This window comes from Palaemon carinicauda, chromosome 42, assembly GCF_036898095.1.
Source record: "Palaemon carinicauda isolate YSFRI2023 chromosome 42, ASM3689809v2, whole genome shotgun sequence".
Classification (NCBI taxonomy): Eukaryota; Metazoa; Arthropoda; class Malacostraca; order Decapoda; family Palaemonidae; genus Palaemon; species Palaemon carinicauda.
In genome coordinates this window covers 23765883-23792888 of record NC_090766.1, presented here as the reverse complement: position 1 = coordinate 23792888, position 27006 = coordinate 23765883, and the positions used below count along the sequence as shown (strand labels likewise).

Below are 27006 nucleotides of genomic sequence, written 5' to 3'. Positions count from 1 at the left end.
AGTGAGATACACGCCTTCAGCAGGAACATAGGATTTACATCTGAAACGGCTACATGTTCCTTACAGCTTGGTTTTTTAGCTAAAAACGAACTCCCTTCTCGTCCTTGGCCCAAATCGTTCGAGATTCCAAGTCTGTCCAGTTTGGTTGGAAACGAACAAGAGAGAGTACTATGCCCAGTAAGAGCTCTTAAGTACTATTTAAGACGTACGAAGCCATTACGAGGACAATCAGAAGCTTTATGGTGTTCTATTAAGAAACCTGCTTTACCGATGTCGAAGAACGCAGTTTCTTATTACATCAGACTTTTGATTAGAGAAGCCCATTCTCATCTGAATGAGGAAGACCATGCTTTGCTGAAGGTAAGGACACATGAAGTTAGAGCTGTCGCTACTTCAGTGGCCTTCAAACAAAACAGATCTCTGCAGAGTGTAATGGATGCAACCTATTGGAGAAGCAAGTCAGTGTTCGCATCATTTTACCTTAAAGATGTCCAGTCTCTTTACGAGAACTGCTACACCCTGGGACCATTCGTAGCAGCGAGTGCAGTAGTAGGTGAGGGCTCAACCACTACATTCCCATAATCCCATAACCTTTTTTAATCTTTCTCTTGAAATGCTTTTTATTGTTGTTTTTGGGTTGTACGGAAGGCTAAGAAGCCTTTCGCATCCTGGTTGATTTGGCGGGTGGTCAAATTCTTTCTTGAGAAGCGCCTAGATTAGAGGTTGTGATGAGGTCCTTTAGTATGGGTTGCAGCCCTTCATACTTCAGCACCTAGGAGTCGCTCAGCATCCTAAGAGGATCGCGAGGCTCAGTAAGGAAGACGTACTTAAAAAGGCAGAGTAATGGTTCAAGTCGACTTCCTTACCAGGTACTTATTAATTTTATGTTTGTTATTTTGAATAACTGCTAAAATGAAATACGGGATACTTAGCTTCTAATGTTAACATGTATGCTGGTCTCCACCCACCCCCCTGGGTGTGAATCAGCTACATGATCACCGGGTAAGATTAATATTGAAAAATGTTATTTTCATTAGTAAAATAAATTTTTGAATATACTTACCCGGTGATCATGAATTAAAGGACCCACCCTTCCTCCCCATAGAGACCCAGTGGACCGAGGAGAAAATTGGTTCTTTGTTGACAAGAAGTACTTGAGTACCTACTCGACAGATGGCGCTGTTGTTGTACACCCCCACCTGTATAGCGATCGCTGGCGTATCCCGCCCGTAGGTTTTTTCTGTCGGGCAGCAGAGCTGCAGCTACATGATCACCGGGTAAGTATATTCAAAAATTTATTTTACTAATGAAAGTAACATCTTTCCTCGAAGGCGTTCCTCTTTACAAGGTTGAGTCACGGGATCGCGTTCTACACGATCGTTAGCAAAGTCTAGACCTAGGTTCAGATGCTGGCGTTCTATATCTCTGAGAACTGCGCTCGTGCTCGCAAGGACGTCACTCACGTTCACGAGGGTGGTGTTCACGTTCGCGAGGGTAGTGTTCACGTTCACGAGGGTACCGTTCACGAGAACAACGTTCTCAATCACGAGGCCGAAGCTGATGTTCACGAGCTAGGCATTCGCGTCCTTCACGCCGTTCTCGAAAGAGAACTAGATGCTCTCGTTCTTGAGCATCTTGTTCGCGATCTCGAACCGCATGTTTGCAATCAAGGTCTAGACATTCCTCGTCTAGAAGTAGAGGTAGGCGTATGCGCAGTCCATCAGCACGTAGCCCATCAACCAGACCGTCCAAACGACCTTGGACCGGACCTGAAGATGAGTTTGATCATTCTTCTAACAGGCGTCCTGCTAAACCCCAAGTGCATTTCACTACCTGGGGATTTTTAGCAAAGCGTTCACCTACGCAACACTCAGAAATGCTGTTACGCATACTCCATCGAGAGTAGTCCCTACTCAGAGGGCTCCTCTGCCAACTTTGTCGGACGTAGGTGCTTCTCTGGGGCAGCAGGAAGGTGCTAGACTTTCCTCTCCCTCTGTGGCTCCTGTTGCGAGCACTTCCGCTCGTGAATGGCGTCAGTTGATGCGTGAAATTCGCGATTTTGCACATGAATCTCACGATTTCACGAGTAAATCGGCGATTTCCGCGAGCAATTCACGAACAGATGTGTTGGAACCGTGAGCAAGTGCGGTTCCAACACCTTCGCTCGTCCCTCTGCGTCTTCCCCCTTCAGCTGAAGACCAACACTCTTCCCAGAAGTATTCAAGGAGCCCCCTAATAGGTTCGCGAATGTTCCTTTTAGTCCCGACCTTCCTTCGCATCCGAAGGAACATGTTCCTCTGCCTCAGAGGTTGTCACTTCCGTCAACTGGAGCTCCTTCTGGGGTTCCACCCAAAGGACACACTCCTAGGGAATTCCAGGGTATACCTAGGGGCACAGAGCTTCCTCCATGGGTGAGCACCTTTATGACCACCCTCGTTAAGACTGAATAGGGCTCCTCCACCGCCTCAGCCTCTGACTGTCTCAGTCAAGGCAACCCTTAGGATCCCCCTGGAACCCTCGATGGGTTCGTCAGTTAGGAGCCAGGACCCTAAAAGGGGGTCGACTGCGGAAAGAGCGCACAGATCACCTCCACCCCGATTGCGTGCTGAAGACCCTGTTCCTTCTGATTCTTATATGGCCGAGTTACCCTTTAAGCAAGTGAAGGTAAAAGAGGTCATAACGAAGAAGCAGAAGATAAGGATGAGAGGCGTAACACCACCTCACGCCGATATCATGCATCCTAGGACGAGTAGGGACATAGGCTTGCCCAGGGAGATCATGATCCATCCCTTCAACCCTCAAGACATCGAGGTATTGCCTCCAGACAAGCGTCCAGTTTCTGTTGCTCCTCCAGAGGAAGAGCCTCCAGCTCCTGTTGCCAAGGCTTCGTTTAGTGCCTCGAAGACCTCGCAGGTTCCCTTTTCCTAAGTCTGCGGAGGAATGTCCTGTGCATAGTTAGCTGAAGGACTTTGAGATGAAACCTAAGAACGCTGTGGCACGGAAAGCTAGACTGACTGAGGCACATAGGCGGTCCCCTATGGCGGGCCCACCCAGTGATTCTGTTGATGACCCTGACCTACCCAAGGCTCTGGATGTTAGCCTGGAGTTGGACGATCCCTTAGACTCGAAGGATGAGAATCATCCAAAGGCGGCCAGTCCGAACTATCACTCCAAACAGGAGAGACGTGAGTTGGAACATACCTTTTGGCTGGTCCTCGCAGGGCCATCAACAGGCTGTCCACTCCTGGTTCCACCATCCAGGAAGGGAAGGATATGGGTCGTTTTACAAAGGAAGTATTACGAAATCGAAGGAGAACCGCATTCCACCATGACCCTCAACCCTATGGTAGAGTCTCTAACGAAGGGCGTTCCCTCTTAAACCTTCTCCTCTCTGAAGGCCTCCCTCTCGGCAGTTGATCTCCTGAACATAGAGAGAGGCGCGAAGTACACCATGCAGGCTGCTTTGTGGCTTGATCTGTGGTTGGGATCCTTAAGCTTCATGGTTTGCTCCCACGATCTTTTGAAAGAGTCGTCCAGGAAGACTTTTGAGTCCTTTCTGTTGTCAGGTACTTGGTCTCTTGAGTTTCTGTCTCTACAGGTTGTCAACCTGTGGGCGAACGCTATCCTCACGAGAAGGGATGCCATTATAGATTGGTTCCACAAGCAGGTGCCAAAAGTGGAGGTCTTTCGATTGAGGAATTCCACCCTCGAGGGTTCATCTCTCTTCATTCTGGAAGAGATAGAGAGGGCTGCTGAGCAATTGTCCAATGATTCTCTCCTCCACAGGCCTATGACATTGTGGACCTATGGTAGACCTTCCCAGTCTTCTCAGCCTCAGCAAGCACCTTACTCTACTGACCAGTCAACTTCTAGGTCCTCGGGACCTTCCAAGTTGAAGCGGCACTTTCAGTCCAAGGGACAGAAGGGGTCCAAGTCCTTTAGAGGAAAGAGGGGAGGAAAGGGAGGTGGCCGAGGTGGTCACTCCCAGTAGGAATGGCATTCCTCATCACCTACCACCTGTGGGAGGATGCCTACAGCGCCGCTGGCACAGGTGGCAGCTTCACGGGGCAGATCCCTGGACGGTCGAAGTGATCACCCTAGGGTATCTCGTCCCGTTCGTTCAATCTCTCCCTCCTCTGACTCGGGATCCAGTGTCTAAAAGCTTCTATGTGAAGGGATCCGCAAAGGAGCTGGCCCTCAGGGCCGAAGTCCAGACCATGCTGCAGAAAGGTGCTCTCTAAGAGGTCGCGGACTGGTCTCCAGGCTTCAACAGTCGAATTTTTCTGGTGAAAAAGGCAACTGAAGGCTGGAGATCAGTCATCAATCTCTCCCCTCTGAACAAGGTTGTTCAATAGACTCAGTTCAGAATGGAGACGGCAGACACGGTCATCCAAGCGGATTGTCCAAGGGACTTCATGTGCACACTGTATCTGAAGGACGCATTCTTTCAGATCCCAATCCATAAGTCTTCAAGAAAGTATCTGAGATTCATACACAAGGAAAAGACATACCAGCTCATAGTTCTATGCTTCGGTCTCACGTCAGCTCCTCAAGTATTCACCAGAGTGTTCGCCCTAGTGTCATGTCGGGCTCACAGGAACGGCATCCGTCTTCTCGGATATCAGGACGACTGGCTGATCCTAGCGGACTCAGAGACAACCCTTTTTTGTCACCGGGACATGCTTCTCGAATTTTGTCAGGACCTGGGGGTTCTGATAAATCACGAGAAGTCATTACTGCAACCTTCTCAGAGACTGGTATACCTCGGTATGATCATAGACACCGTCCTAGAGAGAGTCTTCCCCTCAGATGAAAGAGTACACAGACTGAAGGAAGTAGTCACTCCCTGCCTCAGAAAAGAAGTTCTTCCAGCCTCTCGTTGGTTGTGTCTGTTAAGCCATCTAACCTCTCTCATCTGTCTTGTTCCAAATGGCCCCCTCAGGATAAAATCTCTGCAGTGGCAACTAAAGTCCATGTGGAACCAACACTCATATCCACCGGACACCTGAGTTCTGATAACTCAGGATCAGGTGACGGATTTGAGTTGGTGGATGGTAGACAAAAACCTTCGAAGAGGCCAGAATCTTCTCGTTCCCCCTCCGGATTTGATGCCCTTCACAGATGCATCAAAAGAATGGGGGGGGGGGGGGGGGGCTGGGCTCAAATGCTGTACCTTACGATCTCCGGCCTTTAGTCAGTCAGTAAGGTACCAGCACATAAATCTTCTAGAGATGAGAGCAGCCTACCTAACTCTTCATCAGTTCCAACAGTTGCTGGCAGGTCACTCTTTGGTGTTGATGAGCGACAACACCACAGTAGTGGCTTCCATAAACAAACAGGGCGGTACCTTTTCACACCCTCTATGCCATCTTGCAATAAAGATCCTCAGATGGTCAGAAGAACATTCGGTGTCTCTATCAGCTCGATTCATTCCCAGCAAGAGGAATGTGCTTGCGGAAAATCTGAACAGAGTGACTCAGATAGTAGGCTCCAAATGGTCTTTGAATCCTCAGGTCAGATAGCCAACAACGTCCTGACTTTGTGAGGTTCCCCGACTGTAGACCTGTTCGCAACATCTCTGAACAGCAAGCTTCTGCTGTTCTGTTCTCCAGTCCCAGACCCTCAGGCTCTATGGCAAGATGCTTTCTAACAACGGTAGGACAACATCGATGTGTACGCCTTTCCCCTGTTTTGTCTGATGAGAAGACTGCTCAACAAGACCAGAGTATCCTAAGATCTAATGATGACCCTTATAGCTTCGCTATGATATCATGCAGAGGGGTTTCCAGACCTCCTGCAACTTATAGTAGATCTGCCAAGAGAAGCCCCTCCACGACCAAATTTACTCAAACAACCACACACGAACATCTTCCACAAGATCTTGCAGTCACTTTGACTTCACGTGTGGAGACTATACAGCGTCTTCTCTCTCAAAAGGGCTTTCCGCGACAAGTTGCGGAGTGGATGTCCGGATACTTGCGTAAGTTCTCAACCTCGGTCTACGAGGCTAAATGGAGAGTATTCTGTGGTTGGTGTCGTGGAAGGAATATCTCTCCACTCGATGCCACTATTCCAGTAAGAGCTGAGTTTTGTGTGCCTTTGGGAGGAAAAACTCCTTTCAATCTCGGGGGTGAAGGGCTATCGCTCAGCCTTAAGCCTTGCCTTTAAGCTGAAAGGAGTAGATATTTCCTCTTCGTTGGAGCTTTCTTTACTCATACGGAGTTATGAGATCACTTCCCCCAGTCATAGATTAGGCCTCCTCCTTGGAATGTGGTTTGTGCCTCGAGTTCCTTGAAAGGACCTCTTTACGAACCATTATGCCATGCAACTGACCGAAATCTCACTCTGAAGATGGCGTTCCTGCTCGCTTTAGCCTCGGCAAAGAGACTCGGTGAACTTCATGGCTTCTCGTATGACATCGCCCACTCAAGGGGACGGGGGGAAGTGACACTCAGCTTTGTCCCTGAGTTTATTGCTAAGACTCAAAATCCAGAGGTGCTGGACCATAGATTCAGACCCTTTCAAATTGCGAGTCATCGTTCTGTAACCAATGACCCAGATCAGTTGTTACTATGCCCAGTGAGGAGTTTGAAATACTATCTTAAATGCACTGCAGCAATATGGCCCAGACTAACACCTCTGTTTGTTAGTACAGGTAGAGTAAAAAGGAAGATCACCAAAAACACGGTTTCCTCCTGAGTTTCCCAAGTCATTGAAAGGGCTTTGGCCCCAGATCCTCCTCAGACTCGTCGACCTAGAGCCCACGATGTCAGGGGAAACAGTATTTCCCTAGCATTCAAGTGCAACTTTTCCATGTTGCAAGTTCTCCAAGCGGCGTGTGGAAGAGGCAGACTACCTTCACAGCCCATTACTTAAAAGACGTGGCCTACAGGAGACTCATTACGTTCACTATCGGTCCTGTGGTGACTGCTCAACAAGTGGTTTAAGATACATCAAGCTCCTCAATGGAAAAAGTAGCAGTTGGTTGAGGGCACTGGTTACCCGGTTAAAACTTGGATGAATAAGAAGAATGTCTGGCTTTCCTTTCTTCATCCTCCCCTCCCTTGAGGTACAGCACCATGGGTCCCTCTGGAAGCTGGCATCAACCTCTGCAGGTAATTATCACTTCCCATGCGTAGCCTAGTACAAGTTATAAAATTGTTATACTGTGCACTTCCCCATTGCTTTCTGCAAGGGAGCAATGGGATATGTCTTGATTGTTTCCTATACAGTGGTACCTCTACATACGAATTTAATTCGTTCCACAACCAACTTCGGATGTAGAAAATGATCGGATGTAGAAACGAATTTTTCCATAAGAATACATGGTAATTCATTTAATTCGTTCCTCAGCATGAAAACCCATAATAAATCATTAATAAATGGCTACACATAATTACACTTAACAATAACATAACTGCATAATATGAAAGAAGCATGTAAAAAAGATAATTATAAAGAAATAATAAAAAAAAAATGTGTTTTATTGCCACTTTACCTTAGAGACAGGCCAACGCAGGTGTAGGATTTGCTACGCCAGGACCCGGACGATCGGCGAGAAGGTAGACATGGTGTTAACATGTTCTTTAAATAAATACTCTCTCTCTCTCTCTCTCTCTCTCTCTCTCTCTCTCTCTCTCTCTCTCTCTCTCTCTCTCTCTCCTCTCTCTTGTTCTTCTTCACTGTTAGTGTTAGAGACGTCTATTAATTTTTTCTGAGAGAGAGAGAGAGAGAGAGAGAGAGAGAGAGAGAGAGAGAGAGAGAGAGAGAGAGAGAGAGAGAGAGAGAGAGAGAGAGAGAGAGAGATTAAACAAAAATGTGTTGTGTACATATGATTTTTAACAGCGTTAACGAGTTAAAAGACAGTTAAATGTAACTAAAAAAAACAATATCAGCGAATCTGAATTCCTTTATTAACTAAAACAAATATTGATACAAACACACTCGTGTGCGTATGCGCAAACACACACACACACGCACGAGGAGACACGATCGGCGAGAAGCTAGAGATGGTGACTGCGATAACATACCGTAACTTACACTACAGACATTTTAATCTAACTTAGCTTATTTTTTTTTTTTATATTTCATATTTTTTACATTTTTTTTCTTTTGATTTTTTATTTTCATCACTTTCAGTGATGAGTTACGGTATGTTATCGCAGTCACCATCTCTACCTCCTCCCCAACCGTTTTTCTTACTGCGTAGCAATTTTTGCACCTGTGTGTGTGTTTGTGCATACGCACACGAGTGTGTTTGTATCAATATTTGTTTTAGTTAATAAAGGAATTCAGATTAGCTGTTATTACTTCCTTAGTTACATTTAATTGTTTTTCAACTCGTTGACGCTGTTAAAAATCATATGTACTCTAAACACATTTTTGTTTAATCTCTCTCTCTCTCTCTCTCTCTCTCTCTCTCTCTCTCTCTCTCTCTCTCTCTCTCTCTCTCTCTCGGAAAAAAAATAGACGTATCTAACTCTATAACAACGAAGAAAAGAGAGAGAGAAGGAGAGAGAGAGAGAGATTTTATTTAAAGAACATGTTAATGCTATGTTTAGAGAGAAACAGAAAAAGAGAGAAGTCTTATTTAAAAGAGATTGTTAATGCTATCATGGTTTTCTTTGCTTCACTTTTTTCTTTCTTTCTGTTCATCACGTTGGCTCTTCTCACAAATGATCGTTGCCAACAATCTCTTTGTCCTTTATCCCTATCAACAAAAGGCGTTCTATCTCTTCAAGGGTATTGCTAAGATGTCTTGTAATAATGGTGATCCCCTTCGATGGTTATTTGCTTTAATGGCTGCCTTCAGCTTGATGATCCTCGAGATCATAGGCCTATTCCGGCCATATTGTTTAGCCATATAGTATCACTCACATGCTCACTGCTCTCATGTCTTTCTATAATTTCTTGCTTCAATTCTACTGAAAGAATCGCCTTCTTCCTGTACTGAAACTTAGCTTCTTAGGCACCATGATTATAGGTAAAATCAAAAAGGAAATGTGAGAAAAGGAAGAAAATAAGCACTGTTAATAACAGACCAAACAGACGACAACCACACGATACACACAAGAATAGAGAACTAAGCACTCGACGCTCAATGGCGTAATGTTTACTTCGTGTGTCGAAATAAAATTCGGGTGTAGAGTCAAAATTTTGCTCGAATTTTACTTCGTATGTTGGAAAATTCGGATGTAGATACGTTCGTGTGTAGAGGTTCCACTGTATAAACTCAAAGACGTTCATACAAACAACAACCTCTATTTTACTGCATTGCCACTCTACGAGTATACTCACTTTGTATATTTCAGCGAGGTATGAAAGTTTTCCCTAGACCACAGTCATATACTGTACTAGGTAAAACCGGGTCAATGTCCATGCCAGATGTAGGTCTTCCACCCACCTAAGAATGAGTCATCCGCATAAATAACGAAAGGTTTGTTAGTATGGGAACAAATAACAAATTCGGGGATAATTTCTACTAGTGTATATTGCATGGTAAATATGACAAATTCGGAGATTATTTGTATTTTTTCCTAACTAATACAAACATGGAGTTATTTCTATAAATTGGCCCGCCATCACTTGTCCCCCAGAAGTCCTGCCTGCAATAAAAAGTGACGTATCTCACCACTGTGAGAGTGTATAGAGGCGGCTGGGTACCCCCCAACCAATCCCAGCCTACCCGCTCAAGCGGTTAGGCAGGGTTGCCACCTTGAAATTAAAGTCTAATGGCTACCTCCTGCTGCTGCTGAAAGAATATCCACATAAATAACTCCAGGTTTGTATTAATTAGGGAAAAACACAAATTATCTCTGAATTTGTCATATTTACCATGCAATATATACTAGTACAGTATACATAATCATCTATAAAAGTTACTATTTTGACTGTATTTTACTTTGGAATAGAAAAATTCATTTTATCAAAGGGTTTTGGGATATCTATCATGCCTTCAGTAGTATGCACTGTATATTATTCTGATTACTATTTGTAGTCATTTATTAACAATTTTTTTTTTAATGATTACTTTTCCTTATTGAAAATCACACAATATAATCTTGATATTTTTCTTGGCAGGTGTCAGATAATCATGTGATAAGATATATTCCCCCAGAAGATATGGCAACTAGCTACTTTAACAAGAGAACGGGGAATGTTGCTGGCCTTGTTGTTGGTGCAGATTCACTTGACCCAAGAGAGGTAAGCATACAGTGCTTTGATAGAATGAATTTTTTATATAGATATGATAATTGTATTTTTCAATATTAAACTTAGCCGGTGATTATATAAGCTGCAACTCTGTTGCTCGACAGAAAACTCTACGTTAAAAATCCGCCAGCGATCGCAATGCAGGTAGGGGGTGTACTTCAACAGCGCCATCTGTCGTGCAGGTACTCAGTACTCAATGTAAACACAGAACTCAATTTTCTCTCTGTCGAGCTACCGGCAAGACCTACTAATTCGCTGTTACTAACTGGATTTGTTTTCACAACTATTTGGTGAAGTACACTATTCTAGTTTTGAGCTTTCGCTATGCAGGTGTTTTATCTTCATCTCAAAACTTGAACTCGTTTTGGATAGATTTAATTATGGTGACAAAGAGAGTATGGACTCTCTTTCACTTTTAAATGGCCGACCCTTCCCTTAGACGGAAGTGTGTTTAGGTTTTTAGTAATTTTGCTTAACACGTTATAGATCTATACTTTTTATATCTCTCCGCCTTTATTAGGCCTCTTCGATTAACTTTCCATTTATTATAAACATATAAAAATAAATTTTTATGTTTTGTTTATATGCGACCTTTCCTGATAGTAGGCGGTCCTAACTTGGAACCGAAGTTAATCAACGTTGAGCCCGTTATATCGTATTTAGCCTTTAAAGAATTTAAAACTTTTTAAATGTAATGTTTTATGAAAGAATTTCTTTGATAGTCTTCGTACTGTTTTCAAAGATGAACTAACGTTTAGACTACGCAGTTGTTGACGTTCAGGACGTTCAACATGCGCTCTATCGTTACGATAGAGAGAGAGTGTATCACAGTTTCACTTTGCAGTAAGAGTAAATCGATTCTGACGTTTTGTTCATTCTTTCTTAGCTTAAATGTTTTAAATTCTAAATTAAAGGAACTTTTTATTTGGAAAACCTTTCAGTTTTTTCCTTTAGTCAAATAACATGTTTTTTTGACGATATATAATTGGGCTCTTCTCTTCTCTTAGGTGCGAAATCAAGAGAGAAAGAGAGAGAGAGAGATAGAGACGGAGGGGGAGAGAGGAGAGAAAACGTTCCGTTCAAGCGGGTAACGTTGTTCTCGTGTTACTCTCGTCCCTAGTCTCTGTACGGGGAGAAAGGTAAAACGTTTCTAGGGTTTTATTCTTGTCCCCAGGCTATGTGCGGTGAGAGATTGAAAACGTAGTTTATATGAACTAGCGTTTAGTCTCTTTCCCAGCCACTGAATTTTTTATCTTAATATATGTTTTCTGTTTTTTTGCTAGTATTAATTAGCTGCATTTTACGACTGATTTCGCAATTACTACCTTTTAATGAAGGGTAGAATTGCGTGTTTCAGGTAGAAATCAGTAAAAGTTTCGATTTCAGTGAAATAAGTGCAAAACAGAAAATCGATAAAGTGATATGCGCAAAGTGTTACAGTGTTGCGTCCGAGGGTTCGTCTGTTCGTGCCTGTCGTTCACCTAGTCCGGGACCTCTTGCAAGCTCCCAAGCCCAGGGGAGAAGTAATGTCGAACGACTTATGGGTTCGAGAGGCCTTGATCAACGAACAGACGTTTTCCCTCTGTGGTTTCGGGCGTATCTACCCAAGATCGCCCCACCCACTCTAAGACGAGAGAGCCCATTTATTCCTCGTCTGCGGAAGAGGTTTCTCGTAAGAAACCATGGACCAAGGTCTTGCGGCTTATTAAGCGCAAGTCGGTCCTTTCCGCGCAAATCCAACGGCCCAGTTGTAGCCACTGGGTCAGTTCGGACTCGCTGCAGTCTTCCGACGACTGCTCACCTCCTAAGAGAGGCAAAGCGGTACCGCATCAGGCAGTCACACCGTCTGTTGCCGCACCTGCTCCTGTAGACCCTAAGTGGTCTTTGCTGCAGACCATGCAGTCTCAGTTAACGTCATTGATGCAGGACTTTCGTGCGGAGAAGGTTGACACTGCACCAACCTCTAGCCTACAACCAACCACGGTTGTGCGTCCTGTGGACGCTGAGGCGACCTTCTGCCGCACTCCAAGAGAGTCCCGTCACCCATGCGTTCCAGTGTACCCTGCCAGCCGCATGTTGACGTTCAGCGACGCACGGAACCTTCCGTTGACGTTCGCGAGGTACAACAACAGTCTAAGTTGTTTTGTTTTGACGCGGTGCGTCAACCTCCGCATTCTAGAGTTGTTTTGACTGCTCAGTCTAGACAGTCAAAGCAGTCTCGAGTGGACACTGTACGTCCTCACACACCTGTTGTGGTTGACAGTTCAGTTGTTGACAGTTCACAGACTGTCAAGCAGTTACATGACGTTGCCTTCTGGTCTGCTACTTATGCACCAGTGAGAGACTCACTGAGGTAACCTAGCTTTTATCGGACAAGGTTCCTGTAGATGAGGAAGTTGCTGTTCTCCCTCCTACTGATATTCCCTTGAGGACTCTGTCAGATGGAGAGGAGCCTTAAGCTGCTTAGCCTCCTATGGACTTTAATTAAATCATGATGATTTTTTTAAGGATCTTCGTCCGGATCTTGTAACTGCTGCTCCTCGTTCGCCTTACGTCAGAACTTACACTAGGCCTAGCTACTTCGAAGCCGTTGTTTTTAAGCTAGTGCTCTCTCGCTCTCCTAGAGAGCGTTACGTTGGCTAGGCGACTGGTTTTTGCACCAGGAGGAGTTTTAGGGATACAGCCTTTGATTTCCCTTCTTTTAAACTGGCTTATAGAGCGAGAGTCTGATATGACACGAGAGAAGTTCTCGGCTTGGGAGTTCATGCCTCTGCCCAGATAGACTTCTCAATGCTGGTAGACTCGCCCTGGCACCTAGCCAGGAGACGCTCCAAGTTGTTTACAGGTCAACTTCTCAGCTTTTGTCGAGCCTTTGAAGTTTTGCTGTACTATTATGTCACACATAACAAGGCTTTCAGGGATGGTAAACGGTTCCGCCTCAGTCGCTAACCCCGTCTGTTGCCACACCTGCTCCCGTAGACCCTAAATGGGCTTTGCTGCAAGACATGCAGTCCAAGCTTGCGTCCTTGATAGAGGACTTAAATGCGGAGAAGAACCTTCTGGCCAACAACCTTCCAACCGGTCGGTTGTGCGCCCTGTTTACGCTGAGGTAACCCCTCGCGTCTGCCAGTTGAGGTGGTTCCTCCTTCTGGCCAACAACCTTCCAACCGGTCGGTTGTGCGCCCTGTTGACGCTGAGGTAACCTACTCGCGTCTGCCAGTTGAGGTGGTTCCTCCACCGATGCGACCCAGTGTGGGTTGCCAGTCGCACGTTGACGTTTAGCGACGCTCGGAGGTGGTTGTTGACGTTCAGGACGTTCAACCACCAGCAGAGGTGACTTGTTGTGACGCAGTGCGTCAACCTCAGCAACCCGGTAGGGTGTTGACTGCACAACCCAGACGGTCTAGACAGTTTCGGGTTGACGCTGTACTTCCTCGCGCACCCATGGTTGTTGACAGTTCACAGACTGTGCAGCAGTTCCATGATATTGCGTCCGGCTCCGTCACGCATCCACCAGTGCGACCGGATTCAGCGAGTCAGACGTTGCCCACTCCGTTGCCGTTTCCTCATCAGTTTCGGATGAGGAACCCTCTGATGAGGACGTTGCTGAACAAGACGATCAGCCCCCAGCCCTGCTATCCATCCAGAAGATGCTGAAGAAGGAACGCTGCTCAGTCAGGCTGTGGATGAGTCTGGTAGGGACACTGTCATCCGTGGATCAATTTGTGTCACTAGGAAGACTACACCTCCATCCTCTTCTATACCATCTAGCTTTTCACTGGAAAAAGGACAAGACGCTAGAAGCGGTCTCGATCCCGGTTTTCGGAAAGATAAAGTCTTGTCTGACTTGGTGAAAGGACTATATCAACCTAAGAGAGGGTCTTCCCCTGACTGTTCAGACTCCCAACCACGTTCTCTTCTCGGACGCATCGGACGTAGGCTGGGGTGCGACATTAGACGGTCGGGAATGCTCGGGATTATGGAACTCGATTCAAAGGACAATGCATTTCAACTGCAAGGAGCTTCTGGCAGTACTTCTGGCCTGGAAAAGCTTCAGGTCTCTCCTTCAAGGCAAAGTGGTGGAGGTGAACTCGGACAACACCACGGCTTTGGCGTACATCTCCAAGCAAGGAGGGACCTACTCTCTGACGTTGTACGAGATCGCAAGGGACCTCCTCACCTGGTCAAAAGGTCTAGACATATCACTAGTAACGAGGTTCATCCAAGGCAACTTGAATGTCATGGCAGATTGTCTCAGTCGGAAGGGACAAATAATTCCAACAGAATGGACCCTCCACAAGGATGTATGCAAGAGACTTTGGGCCACCTGGGGCCAGCCAACCATAGATCTCTTTGCAACCTCGATGACCAAGAGGCTCCCAATATTTTGCTCACCAATCCCGGACCCAGCAGCAGTTCATATAGAGGCCTTTCTCCTAGATTGGTCACATCTAGATCTATATGCATTCCCTCCGTTCAAGATTGTCAACAAGGTACTGCAGAAGTTCGCCTCTCACGAAGGGACAAGGTTGACGCTAGTTGCTTCCCTCTGGCCCGCGAGAGAATGGTTCACCGAGGTACTTCGATGGCTAGTAGACGTTCCCAGAACACTTCCCCTAAGGGTGGACCTTCTACGTCAGCCACGCGTAAAGAAGGTACACCAAGGCCTCCACGCTCTTCGTCTGACTGCCTTCAGACTATCGAAAGACTCTTGAGAGCTAGAGGCTTTTCGGAGGAGGCAGCCAGAGCGATTGCTAGAGCAAGGAGAACATCCACCCTTAGAGTCTACCAATCGAAGTGGGAAATCTTCCGAAACTGGTGCAAGTCAGTATCCGTATCCTCGACCAGTACCTCTGTAACTCAAATATCTGACTTCTTCTTATATCTGAGGAAAGAACGATCTCTTTCAGCTCCCTCTATCAAGGGTTACAGAAGCATGTTGGCATCAGTCTTCCGTCACAGAGGCTTAGATCTTTCCAACAATAAAGATCTACAGGACCTCCTTAAGTCTTTTGAGACCACGAAGGAGCGTCGTTTGGTTACACCTGGTTGGAATTTAGACGTGGTACTAAGATTCCTTATGTCAGACAGGTTCGAACCGCTACAATCAGCCTCCCTGAAAGATCTCACCTTAAAGACTCTTTTCCTGGTATGCTTAGCCACAGCTAAAAGAGTCAGTGAGATTCATGCCTTCAGCAAGAACATCGGATTCTCATCCGAAACGGCTACATGTTCTACAACTTGGTTTTCTAGCCAAAAACGAGCTGCCTTCTCGGCCTTGGCCAATATCGTTCGATATTCCAAACTTATCGTATGGTTGGAAATGAACTAGAAAGAGTCTTATGCCCTGTAAGAGCTCTTAAGTTCTATTTAAAACGAACTAAACCTTTACGAGGCCCGTCTGAAGCTTTATGGTGTTCAGTTAAGAAACCATCTTTGCCTAGTCAAAGAATGCTTTATCCTATTTTATCAGACTCTTAATACGAGAAGCTCATTCCCATCTGAATGAGGAAGACCAAGCTTTGCTGAAGGTAAGGACACACGAAGTTAGAGCTGTCGCAACTTCCGTGGCCTTTAAACAAATAGATCTCTGCAAAGTATAATCGACGCAACCTATTGAAAAAGCAAGTCAGTGTTCGCGTCTTTTTATCTTAAGAATGTCCAGTCTCTTTACGAGAACTGCTACTCTCTGGGACCATTCGTAGCAACGAGTGTAGTAGTGGGTGAGGGCTCAACCACTACAATTCCCTAATTCCATAACCTTTTTAATCTTTCTCTTGAAATGTTTTATTATTGTTTTTGGGTTGTCCGGAAGGCTAAGAAGCCTTTCGCATCCTACTTGATTTGGCGGGTGGTCAAAGTCATTTCTTGAGAAGCGCCTAGATTAGAGGTTTTGATGAGGTCCTGTTGTATGGGTTGCAACCCTTGATACTTCAGCTCCTAGGGGTCGCTCAGCATCCTAAGAGGATCGCGAGGCTCCGTAAGGAAGACGTACTTAAAAAGGCAGAGTAATTGTTCAAGTCGACTTCCTTACCAGGTACTTATTTATTTTATGTTTGTTATTTTGAATAACTGCTAAAATGAAATAAAAAATCCTTAGCTCATAATAATGTAAACAATTATTGCTGGTCTCTACCCACCCCCCTGGGTGTGAATCAGCTTATATAATCACCGGCTAAGTTTAATATTGAAAAATGTTATTTTTATAATAAAATAAATTTTTGAATATACTTACCCGGTGATTATATATTAAAGGACCCTCCCTTCCTCCCCAATAGAGACCCAGTGGACCGAGGAGAAAATTGAGTTCTGTGTTTACATTGAGTACTGAGTACCTGCACGATAGATGGCGCTGTTGAAGTACACCCCCTACCTGCATTGCGATCGCTGGCGGATTTTTAACGTAGAGTTTTCTGTCGAGCAACAGAGTTGCAGCTTATATAATCACCGGGTAAGTATATTCAAAAATTTATTTTATTATAAAAATAACATATTTCAGCCCATTCCTGTGTGGTTCAGGTGTATTCCATCAAAACCAGTTAAGCAGTTGTAGAGGAGAAAGTTAACAAAGAAAGAAGGCCAGCTGGAAGTAGTTTGAAAAACTCTTAACATAATTTTTTTTCTCTCTGAACATCCCCTGGTGTTCATATTGCTTCTCGCTGGGTTCTTGGTTATTAAAATCTATTTATCATAGGTTTTAATTTCTAACTTTTTTTATCAATAAGGTTTATTATACTAGCATATATTTTATCCCAAAATTTATTCAGGCCAGCTCTTTAGGAGTCAAGTTTGTCTCTCTGGGTTAGTAAATATCCACCCCTTTAATATTAATAATTTTCTTTTAACCCTAAAGAAAATCCTTTTTTGTTTCCTTAGACCTTAGCAAAGTAATGAGACAATCTAGCAGTTAATGGGAATAAACCAATGGACTTGGCAAGCCATACTACCTTTGTCTTCTGTCTATGCATCGCTGTCGTGTTAAAATGACATGCCCATACTCCAGATGTTCTGGATTTGTTAGTACAGTAATACCTCGGCATTCAACCATAATTCGTTCCAAAAAGGTAGTCAAATACTGATTTGTTCTAATACCGAATTATTATTTCTCATTACATAAATATAGAAGTTAATAATTTGCTAGTAGCAAGACACTAGCATAAAAAAGTGATGGAATCATGTAGTTTTGACACAAACATTAAATACAATAAGACATATAAAACTCTCAATAAAAATAAAAACATTAGAAGTTATCTTAATATAAGAAAACTTGTTGCGATATGACAGATTAAGTAAGTGGATGGTAGTGTGGGGAGGAAGGAAGGAGTTATTGCTGGGAGGGGGAATCCCCTTCCATAAAAACATCTAATAATTGAAGTTCGGGTTTTTTTTCCCTTCTCTGTCGCTTTGGGGAAGGATTTTTTTTAATTAAAAATTGATACAATGTTAGTTACTTTTGCCTTTGTTGCAGAATAAAGTAATGCGACATAACATTATCATTGAAAAGGTTTACAGTCCCGTTGGTTACTACGGTATCAGGATGGGTTTTTACAACAAAAGCTTGAACTTTCCTCCCACTTTATACACTTTTCTTTAATAACTGAACTGGGGATAGCCTCCTTCCCTTCCTCCTCCCTCGTCAACATCATCATTGTACCTCCAAGCCTGTGCTTTGTCCCAAGGAAACAATGTCATTCAGAGTTTTGTCATTAGTACTAAAGCCCTCAAAATCTTGCCCTGGTACACACTCGGGCCAGAGTTTCCTCCAGGCTGAGTTCATAGTATGGTAGGTCACTTAGTTCCACGCATTATCAATAAAGTTAACGCAATTAAGAATATGAAATTGAGTTTTCCAAAATTCTTTCAAAGTTAGTCGAGTATCATTACTGACTTCAAAACACTTCCGAAACAAGGCTTTAGTATATAATTTCTTGCAATTAGAAATGACCTGTTGATCCATGGGTTGTAGCAAAGGAGTTGTGTTTGGCAGCAGATATTTAACTTGAATAAAGTTTAACTCATCAACTAAATCTTCATCTAAGCCTGGAGGGTGAACAGGATCATTATTTAACAAGAGATGACATTTCAGTGGTAAGTTCATTTCTTGCAAATATGCTTGCACACTCGGCAGCCTACCTAGCTCTCCAGCGGTTTCATCAGTTGCTGGCGGGTCACTCGGTGGTGTTGATGAGCGCCAACACCACAGTGGTGGCTTACATAAACAAAGAAGGAGGTACCTTTTCGCTGCCCATATGCCATCTTGCAGTAGAGATTATACGATGGTCAGAAGATCATTTGGTGTCCCTCTCAGCTCGTTTCATTCTGGGGAAGAGGAATGTGCTTGCAGACAACCTGAACAGAGTGACTCAGATGGTGGCCTCCGAATGGTCTTTGAATACTCTGATAGCTAAGAAAGACCTGACTTTGTGTGGGTTCCCCAACTGTGCACCTGTTTGCAATGTCCCTGAATTTCAGGCTTTTGTTGTACTGCTCCCATGGGCAGCAAACTATCGACCTATAGCATTGACATCTTGTTAATGTAAAATGATGGAGAAGATGGTCAATGCAAGGCTGATGTGGTACCTTGAAAAGAAGGGTATTTTATCACCCATTCAATGTGGATTCAAAAAAATGCACTCAACGACTGATGTGTTGATACGACTTGAGTCCTTAATTTGTAAAGCTTTTGTTTCCAAACAGCAGCATGTGACAGTCTTTTTTTACCTTGAAAAGGCATATGATACCACATGGAGATATGGTATACTCAAGACAATTCATGAATTAGGATTAAGAGGAGAGCTACCACTATTTATTAAGTCATTTCTATCACATAGAGTTTTTCATTTGAGAGTTGGGGAAACTCTATCAGAGAGTAAATGTCAGGAAGGAGGAGTTCCTCAGGGTAGTGTGCTGAGTGTAACCCTGTTTGCACTAGCAATTATGGGATATCCTCAGTCATACCCCGGGATGTTCTCTCAACGTTATTTGTGGATGATCTCTCCATATCATTTGCTGGAGCTAGAATGGCAATGGTTGAGAGAAAACTACAACTCTCAATGGACAAAATTATCCAGTGGGCCAATATGAATGGATTTAGGTTCTCGAAAAGTAAAACTACTATTGTCCATTTTTGTCGTATCCAGGGAGTACATCCAGACCTGGATATATACATTAAAGGTCAATGTATCCCATGTGTAATTGAAGCAAAATTTTTAGGTTTGATATTTTATAACTTAAAAGTGTTAAAAGCTAAATATCTTGAGGCTTTGAATCTTTTAAAAGTATTGTCCCATACATCATGGGGGCAGACCGCAATACTATTTTAAAATTATACAAGGCCTTGATTTTCTCCAAAATTAGTTATGGAGGTGAAATATACTGTTCAGCCATCCCAAGCCGATTAAAGATATTAGATTCAATACATCATGCTGGTATTAGATTGTCCACGGGAGCGTTTAGAACTTCGCCTATCACAAGTCACCTTGTTGATGCTGGAGAATGACCTCTAGACCTTTACCAAAAGTCTTCTATTGTTCGGTATTGGTTTAGGTTGCAACGACTCCCTAACTCTTTAGCCTTTCAGACTGCAAGCCTTGTAAGACACACATCATACTTTGAGTTGCACCTTAAATCTCCTCAACATTATGGGTTTCGGGTGAAACAATTATTAAACAGTCCGAATATAATTAGAAGTAAGGTGCTTACATTTAAGGTAATTAGAAGTAAGGTGCTTACATTTAAGGTAATTAGAAGTAAGGTGCTTACATTTAAGGTATCATCAGTGCCTCCATGGAAATTACCGGAGGTATCTTTTTGTAAATATTTTATTGGAGTTAAGAAGAATATGACTGACTTAGAATCTAGGTCTCTTTTTATGGAACATGTTGCAGAACATAGGGGATCAACTTTTATATATACTGATGGCTCCAAATCTGATGCTGGCGTTGGATTGGGAGTACATAGTAATGGTTTTAATTGTAGAGGTGCACTTCCTCTAACAGCTTCCATATTTACTGCCGAACTGTATGGCATGCTAACCGCTATTGAGAAAATAGCGTTGGAGAAGGAGGGTAATTTTACCATTTTTAGTGATGCAAGGAATGTCCTTCAAGCTTTAGAAGTTTTTAATTCTAGTAACCCTCTAGTTTTAGAGATTTTAGAATTGCTTTTTATTATTGGTCGGAGAGGTATAATGGTTCGATTTTGTTGAGTTCCAGCACATGCAGGTATGTCTGGGAATGAGAGGGTAGATTTACTGGCGAAGAATGCTGCATCCAAGTTGCTACCAAGAAGGTATCCCATTCCCTGTAATGATTTCCTATCTAACATCAAGAAATAGTTTTGTAATAATTATTGGCAACAGCACTGGGATAGTCTAGATGACAATAAGATTGGAGAGGTAACAAATGTCATATCTCCTTGGAGGTATAACATGATGCCCCGAAAGTGGGAGACGTCTCTTTGTCGTCTCCGCATTGGTCACACTCGGTTGACACACAAGTTTCTTCTGAAGGGCCAACACCAACCGTATTGCGACGACTGTTTGGTACCTTTAACAGTGAGGCATTTGTTGACTGAAATAGATATCTGTTTGAGGCTCGAGGTGAGGATGACAGGTTCATCCTTGCCAAGGTTCTTGGACATGATGTGTCCTACTATGTGAGTGGGATTTTTAGATTTATTTCAGAAGCAGGTCTTCTGAAAACTATTTAACTTCTCTAATGACATCTTAACTTTTATGTAAAATAAATGATATCGGCGTCAATGACCTTAGATGTCAGGATGCCAGAAAACTTTAAATCCATCAATTAATCAATCAGTCTTGGGGTACAGCACCATGGGTCGCTCTGTAAGCTGGCTTCAACCTCTGCAGTTAATAATCATTTCCCTTCTGTAACCTAGTATAGTTTATTTTGATATACTTGTACGTGTCCCCAATGCTTCCCACGAGGTGGGCATTGGTAAATGTCATAAATACACAATACATTATTATGCTTGATGAGTCATGGCTATTGAAGTAAAGGAAAATGGGACAATTTTAGTTTCATGATAGATGTCTAAACTTTGGAGAGCTTTGTATTATTATTATTATTATTATTATTATTATTATTATTATTATTATTAATTGCTAAGCTACAACCCTAGTTGGAAAAGCAGGATGCTATAAGACCAGGGGCTCCAACAAAGAAAATAGCCCAGTGAGGAAAGGAAACGGAAAAATTAAATATTTTGAGAACAGTATCTTTAAAATAAATATCTCCTATATAAACTATAAAAACTTTAACAAAATAAGAGGAACAGAAATAAGATAGAATAGTGTGCCCAAGTGTACCCTCAAGCAAGAGAACTCTAACCCAAAGACAGTGGAAGACCATGGTACAGAGGCTATGGCACTACCCAAGACTAGAGAACAATGGTTTGATTTCGGAGTGTCCTTCTCCTAGAAGAGCTGCTTACCATAGCTAAAGATTCTCTTCTACCCTTACCAAGAGGAAAGTGGCCACTGAACAATTATAGTGCGGTAGTTAACCCCTTAGGTGAAGAAGAATTGTTTGGTAATCTTACTGTTGTCAGGACAGAGGAGAATATGTAAAGAATAGGCCAGACTGTTGGGTGTGTGTGTAGGCAAAGGGAAAATGAACCATAACTAGAGAGAAGGATCCAATGTAGTACTGTCTGGCCAGTCAAAGGACCCCCATAACCCTAGCAGTAGTATTTTAACAGGAGGCTGGAAACAATACAAACTTTTGGGGAGTATAGAAGTACACTAATCAATTTCAAGATTAAAATTTCATTATTGTAAAGATTTCCTGGGTTATGAGTTGTATGAGAGATGTGATGTTTTCTGGCTGAAATAACACGTCAATCAGGCTAAAAACTTTGGGGTGACGACTTTGAGCATAGTTCAGTATAAGGAGTTGGTTTCTTAAATGACATCACCTGGCATACAGCTTAATGGCCTGTAAAACACCCAGCCATGTAGTTATGGTTGATAGCCATTGTCATCATACTCACTGAGCAAATTTTCTAATTAATTTAAAGTTGTTTTTTTGGTAATTCCATTTTCTTTATGTTTCATTGGAAAATTTAATCTATGACTACAATTAGTTCAAAGAGAAACTTGGTTATTTATCTATGAAGATTTCAGACTGACTTGATGTAACAATAATTTTACTTAAAAAAATTTTTATTTCTTTTTTTTGCAGGTAACAAAGGAATTCAATTCCCTTTTTGTTGAATCTGGTGTTTTGCCAAAGAGAAAACTAACTAAGTTCATCATTAGTCCAACCGCTAAGCTAGCACCAGGCACCCCTTTGTATGCATCTCATTTTCGACCTGGAAGTTATGTTGATATTCGTGGGATAACGTGAGTATACAAGTATATCCGATGTTTATATAGATCAGTACGTTATTAAATGTAGATTCAACATGTCAGAGACCGTTGGTATTATTTGAAAATAATATGAACTAATACTGTACAGTATATCATTATACTGTAGTGCATTCTCATAAATCTAGGTTTTTCACTCACAAATGTGTCAAGTGATACTCATTTTATTTATGGAGTGCAAAATAATTTTTTTTTGTATGAGATGTTCCATACCCTGTACCAATCAACAGATCATTTATTGAAATTGGTATAACAACTCAAATACCATTTACCAGTAAACACTACCAAGAGGATTTTTAATCCTTTCCAAATTACTCAATGGGAAATTATTTTCTGCTTGATACTTCATTATCATTTGAAAGTTTCTAGACACCTCAGTACCATACAACATAAAATAATGCCTCAAGATACAAAATTGATTTGCTCCGGAGTGGCTTTTGTGAATTTTTTGTATTATGAGTCATGTTTTACATGTCAATTGCCTAATTTGCTCCAAATCCTACAAAAACACCGCATGAATTTTATAATATAGCTATAACCACAATGAAATTCAGCCAAATACATTTGAATCATTCAATATACCTAACTGTTAATACTGTACCTGTAAATTAAGTAGTTATTAGAACACAATGCAATAATAAATGGAAAATAATACAATACATACAGTACAATACTGTACATATCCGAAATATACAGTACCATACCTACTGTACTCTTATTATAGTTACCCTTACTAAAGAGAGTTATGTTTTCTTCAACTGTCTCATATTTTTAACATTATAACTATTTTATTCTCAGCCTGGCTGGCGAATCCTATTGTATCATGAAAAGTTTTTTGTAATAGGCAAAAAAATCTTCATCTCGTTTCGTATTATGAAAATTTTGTATGCAGAAACATTCGTATTAAGAGTTATCACTGTAGTTATATAACCTTTTAATTTACTAGTTATTAGAACATAATAAGATAATAAATGGAAGATAATACAATACATACAGTAAAATACTGTACAGTACTGTTCATATACAAAATATATAGTACCATATGTACTGTACTCTTATTGTAGTTACCTTACTATAGAGAGGTATGTTTTCTATTATGTATAAACAAGCCGTTTTCTTCACCTGGCTCATATTTTTAACTGTACAACTATTTTATTCTTGGCCGGGCTGACAAATCTCTTTTCTTATCGTGAAAATTTTTTCGTAATAGGCGAAAAAATCCTCGCATATCGTTTCGCATCATGAAAATTTTATATCAAGAGTTATCACTGTAGTTAGGTAGCCTTTCAAGTATGATTTACAATAGACCACCTGGTGCTTAATGGTTGAAGATGACTTGCAAATTTTTAGTTTATTCATGTTTTGTTTTAACCCTACGTATTTGAAGGTACATGTCTGTTGACGTACATATGAGCTGTCAGATTGGTTTTTGGCTGATGTGCAATTCCTATGAGCTACGAGGTATAAGATCTTTTCTTTTGATGTATATTTCAACAAAGTTATTTAATCTACTAATTGGCAACTCCATATCCTAGCTTGTGTTCAGACAAAGTTTGTTAGTACATTTATTCACCACTTGTTTTCAACAATGAAAGCATCTGGACACAGCAAGCCTGGTTTGTCATTTACGTGATTGTGCAAACTATACGATGTTGATCTTATGTTGGTTAGCATTGTCCCAATGTTGACTAGCATTTTGTAAATGATCGCATGAGCAAGCTCTGAGAGATAGTGCAACAGTTTCTGCCCAAGACAGTACTTACATCTCGACTTTGGTAATGTCTTCTCTTTCACTTTTTGCTGGAGAAACTCATTCTCCATGGACATATCCTCCAGAAAATCTTTCAGTGGTATTTAAATGATCACTAGTTGGCCTCCGTTCACCTTGGAGATGGTATCATGTGGTCTGCCGTTAGAGAAAAAGACTTCATGCTCTTGTCGGTTTTGAAGGATTTGTATTTCCAGATACCTGTTCACCAGTCCTCCTGAAAATACCTCCTCTTCATCCCTGTGGGAACACATTAACAGTTCAAGTTCTCGTGTTTTGGACTGTCCTCTGCTCATCGGATGTTCACTATGGTGTCTGTTTGGGTCCACTGGAACGGGATATATTTTTTTCAGGAATCTCACTAATTAGCTGATCCTGGCCTCTCTCGAGGGGCAGTTGCTATAGGATTGATCAGGCTGCTTTCCTTTTGTCAAGATCTGGGGATTTTAAGCAATTGGAAAAAGTTAATTCTCACGCTCAAATATGGATTGAAGTATCTAGGCATGCTGATAGACATGGCAGCAGCGATAGTCTTTCCATGGGAAAATGGGATATGCAGGTGGGATATGCAGGCTCAGAGGGATAGTACTGTACTCCCATTCCTGTTCAAGCGAGCACTTCATGCTTAGTGGTGGCAATGTCTTGTTTACCTGTTCGGCAAAGTCCGTTTCAGCGAAGCTGTTCTTAGTGATACTCTTTTAGCAATGGTGGTTTTGAGCGGAACAATTTGAGCGATGAGGTGATCTTGATATTTAGCAGGAAACTAAAATTAAGCATCTTAGAATGATTAGACGACAGTTTTTCATAGAATGAAGACGTGTGATTCATCGGCTTTTTATTTGATATTAAGTAATGTTCTTCTACACTACCCATAATGGAAATCATTTTATCAAAAGGTGGACGTGACAAAATAAGTTGTAATGGATTTATATATAAAAAGAACAAAGCAACCTTAAGCTGTATTACATGGCGATGTAAAGTATATAACTCTAAAGGATGATTAAAGACAACTTTAGATGACAGAAATGACAATAATTGTATGGAAAAATTAAGTATTGTCATAGTCCTTATCTAGTGAAACCTGATGTGGAAAATACTGTATTAAAGATGAAATTGTGATCGCTGCCGAGAACACACACAATCCACCACTACGAATATTTCAAGACGCAATAGTTGAGGTTTCAGCTGAAGTTGCATCAAGGATTGGAATAGGAACAAATCAGAGGAGAACTGTGCTAAAGAGGCAAAAAACAATAGCGGTCACCCACCTACTCCTCAGACGGCAACGGACATTGTTATTCCTAAATCAGATCGCCTCACTTTTAGCAAAGAACTTTTTTTATTACAGCATAAGACAGTGGAGTTGAAGACAGCATTTTTGTCATCCAATTTGGCGATGGATGTGCGACAATCGCTACTAGTTGGCAGACCGAACATTTAAAACTGCACCAACTCTTCTAATTCAAATGTTTACAATACATGCCCGACAGATCCAGGAAAGCATTGTTCCTTGCATTCATGCACTAATGCCCAGCAAATGTGAACATCATACTTGACAGTGTTTTCAAAACTTGAGCAGTATTATAAAGTGGAATTTATATTTATTTTGTTAAAGATGGTGGTTAGTGTTTATTTCTTTTAATGACCTTTATCAAACACTTGATATACCTTATATGTTTTTGTCGTATCAAGATACTAATATTTGTTTCAAATTCTCATTATTATACCTTTTGGCAAAGTTGCCTTAAACTAAATCAACATTATATTAGTAAATCTTTGAATCTAATGTTCACTCAATGCATCGCTTCAAATGAACTTCGTTCAATTGGCTTCCCTGAAAATGACCTCTCTCAAATAACTGGAAATGCTTCTGGGACATCTTTCCTCATTGGAGAAACTCGTTTTACACTGATGTCTCCACCAACGATTTTCCAGTGTTGTCTGAAATGTCACTGGTCAGCTGTCAGCCATCTCCCCACTCATCTTGTTTCTGTGGAACAAGAGGTGAGGAACGATCTTCCTTGGTAGCTGAACAATATAAAACTCACCAGGAGAATTCCTTTAAACTCCCCATCTGAAGAGATGCTTCTGTTCTTGGATGCATCCAATGGGAGTTGGCACACAAGTAAAGGATCAAGTTGTCTCATGTTTTGGCCCCAGAAAAAACCACCTGCATATTAATGTATTGGAAATGATAGTGTCATTCGTAGCTCTGCAAGCTCTCCAACAGAGTTTGATAGAATACTAAATGGTTATATGTGACAATACTACATCCGTAACTCACGTCAACAAGAAAGGAGGAACTGTCTCGTTCATCCTTGCATATTTACTAAACTCGTGCTTATTTGGGCAGTAGACAATACAGTATTGTAGAGCTGTCTGCGAGGTTCATTCCAGGCAAGAGGAGTGCACAGCAGACAAATTCAGCCACTAGGAGGAAATTGTAGTTTCAGAGTGGTTTCTATTTCCTTGTATGGCAGAAATATTTTGTTCTCTGGGGATCATAGGCAATAGACCTGTTCGCCACATGGCTGAACAGGAAAGTCCCAGTATCCTGTTCCCCTATTCAAGACCATTGGGCAGCATTTGGGGGCTCTTTCAAACACCCTTGGGACAACCCAGATGTGTAAACTTTCCA

The 27006-nt window shown here is 42.1% G+C and overlaps 1 protein-coding gene across 1 annotated transcript in view; it reads left to right on the top strand.

The window, feature by feature from the left end:
• The window catches only part of LOC137633339 (large ribosomal subunit protein uL3m-like), a 69181-nt gene that overhangs the window by 21890 nt on the left and 20285 nt on the right, over positions 1-27006 (top strand). Inside the window, exons 4-5 of the mRNA XM_068365588.1 lie at positions 10081-10203; positions 22416-22576. Coding sequence (XP_068221689.1) covers positions 10081-10203; positions 22416-22576 — 284 coding nt within the window. The remainder of the gene's footprint in view (positions 1-10080; positions 10204-22415; positions 22577-27006) is intronic.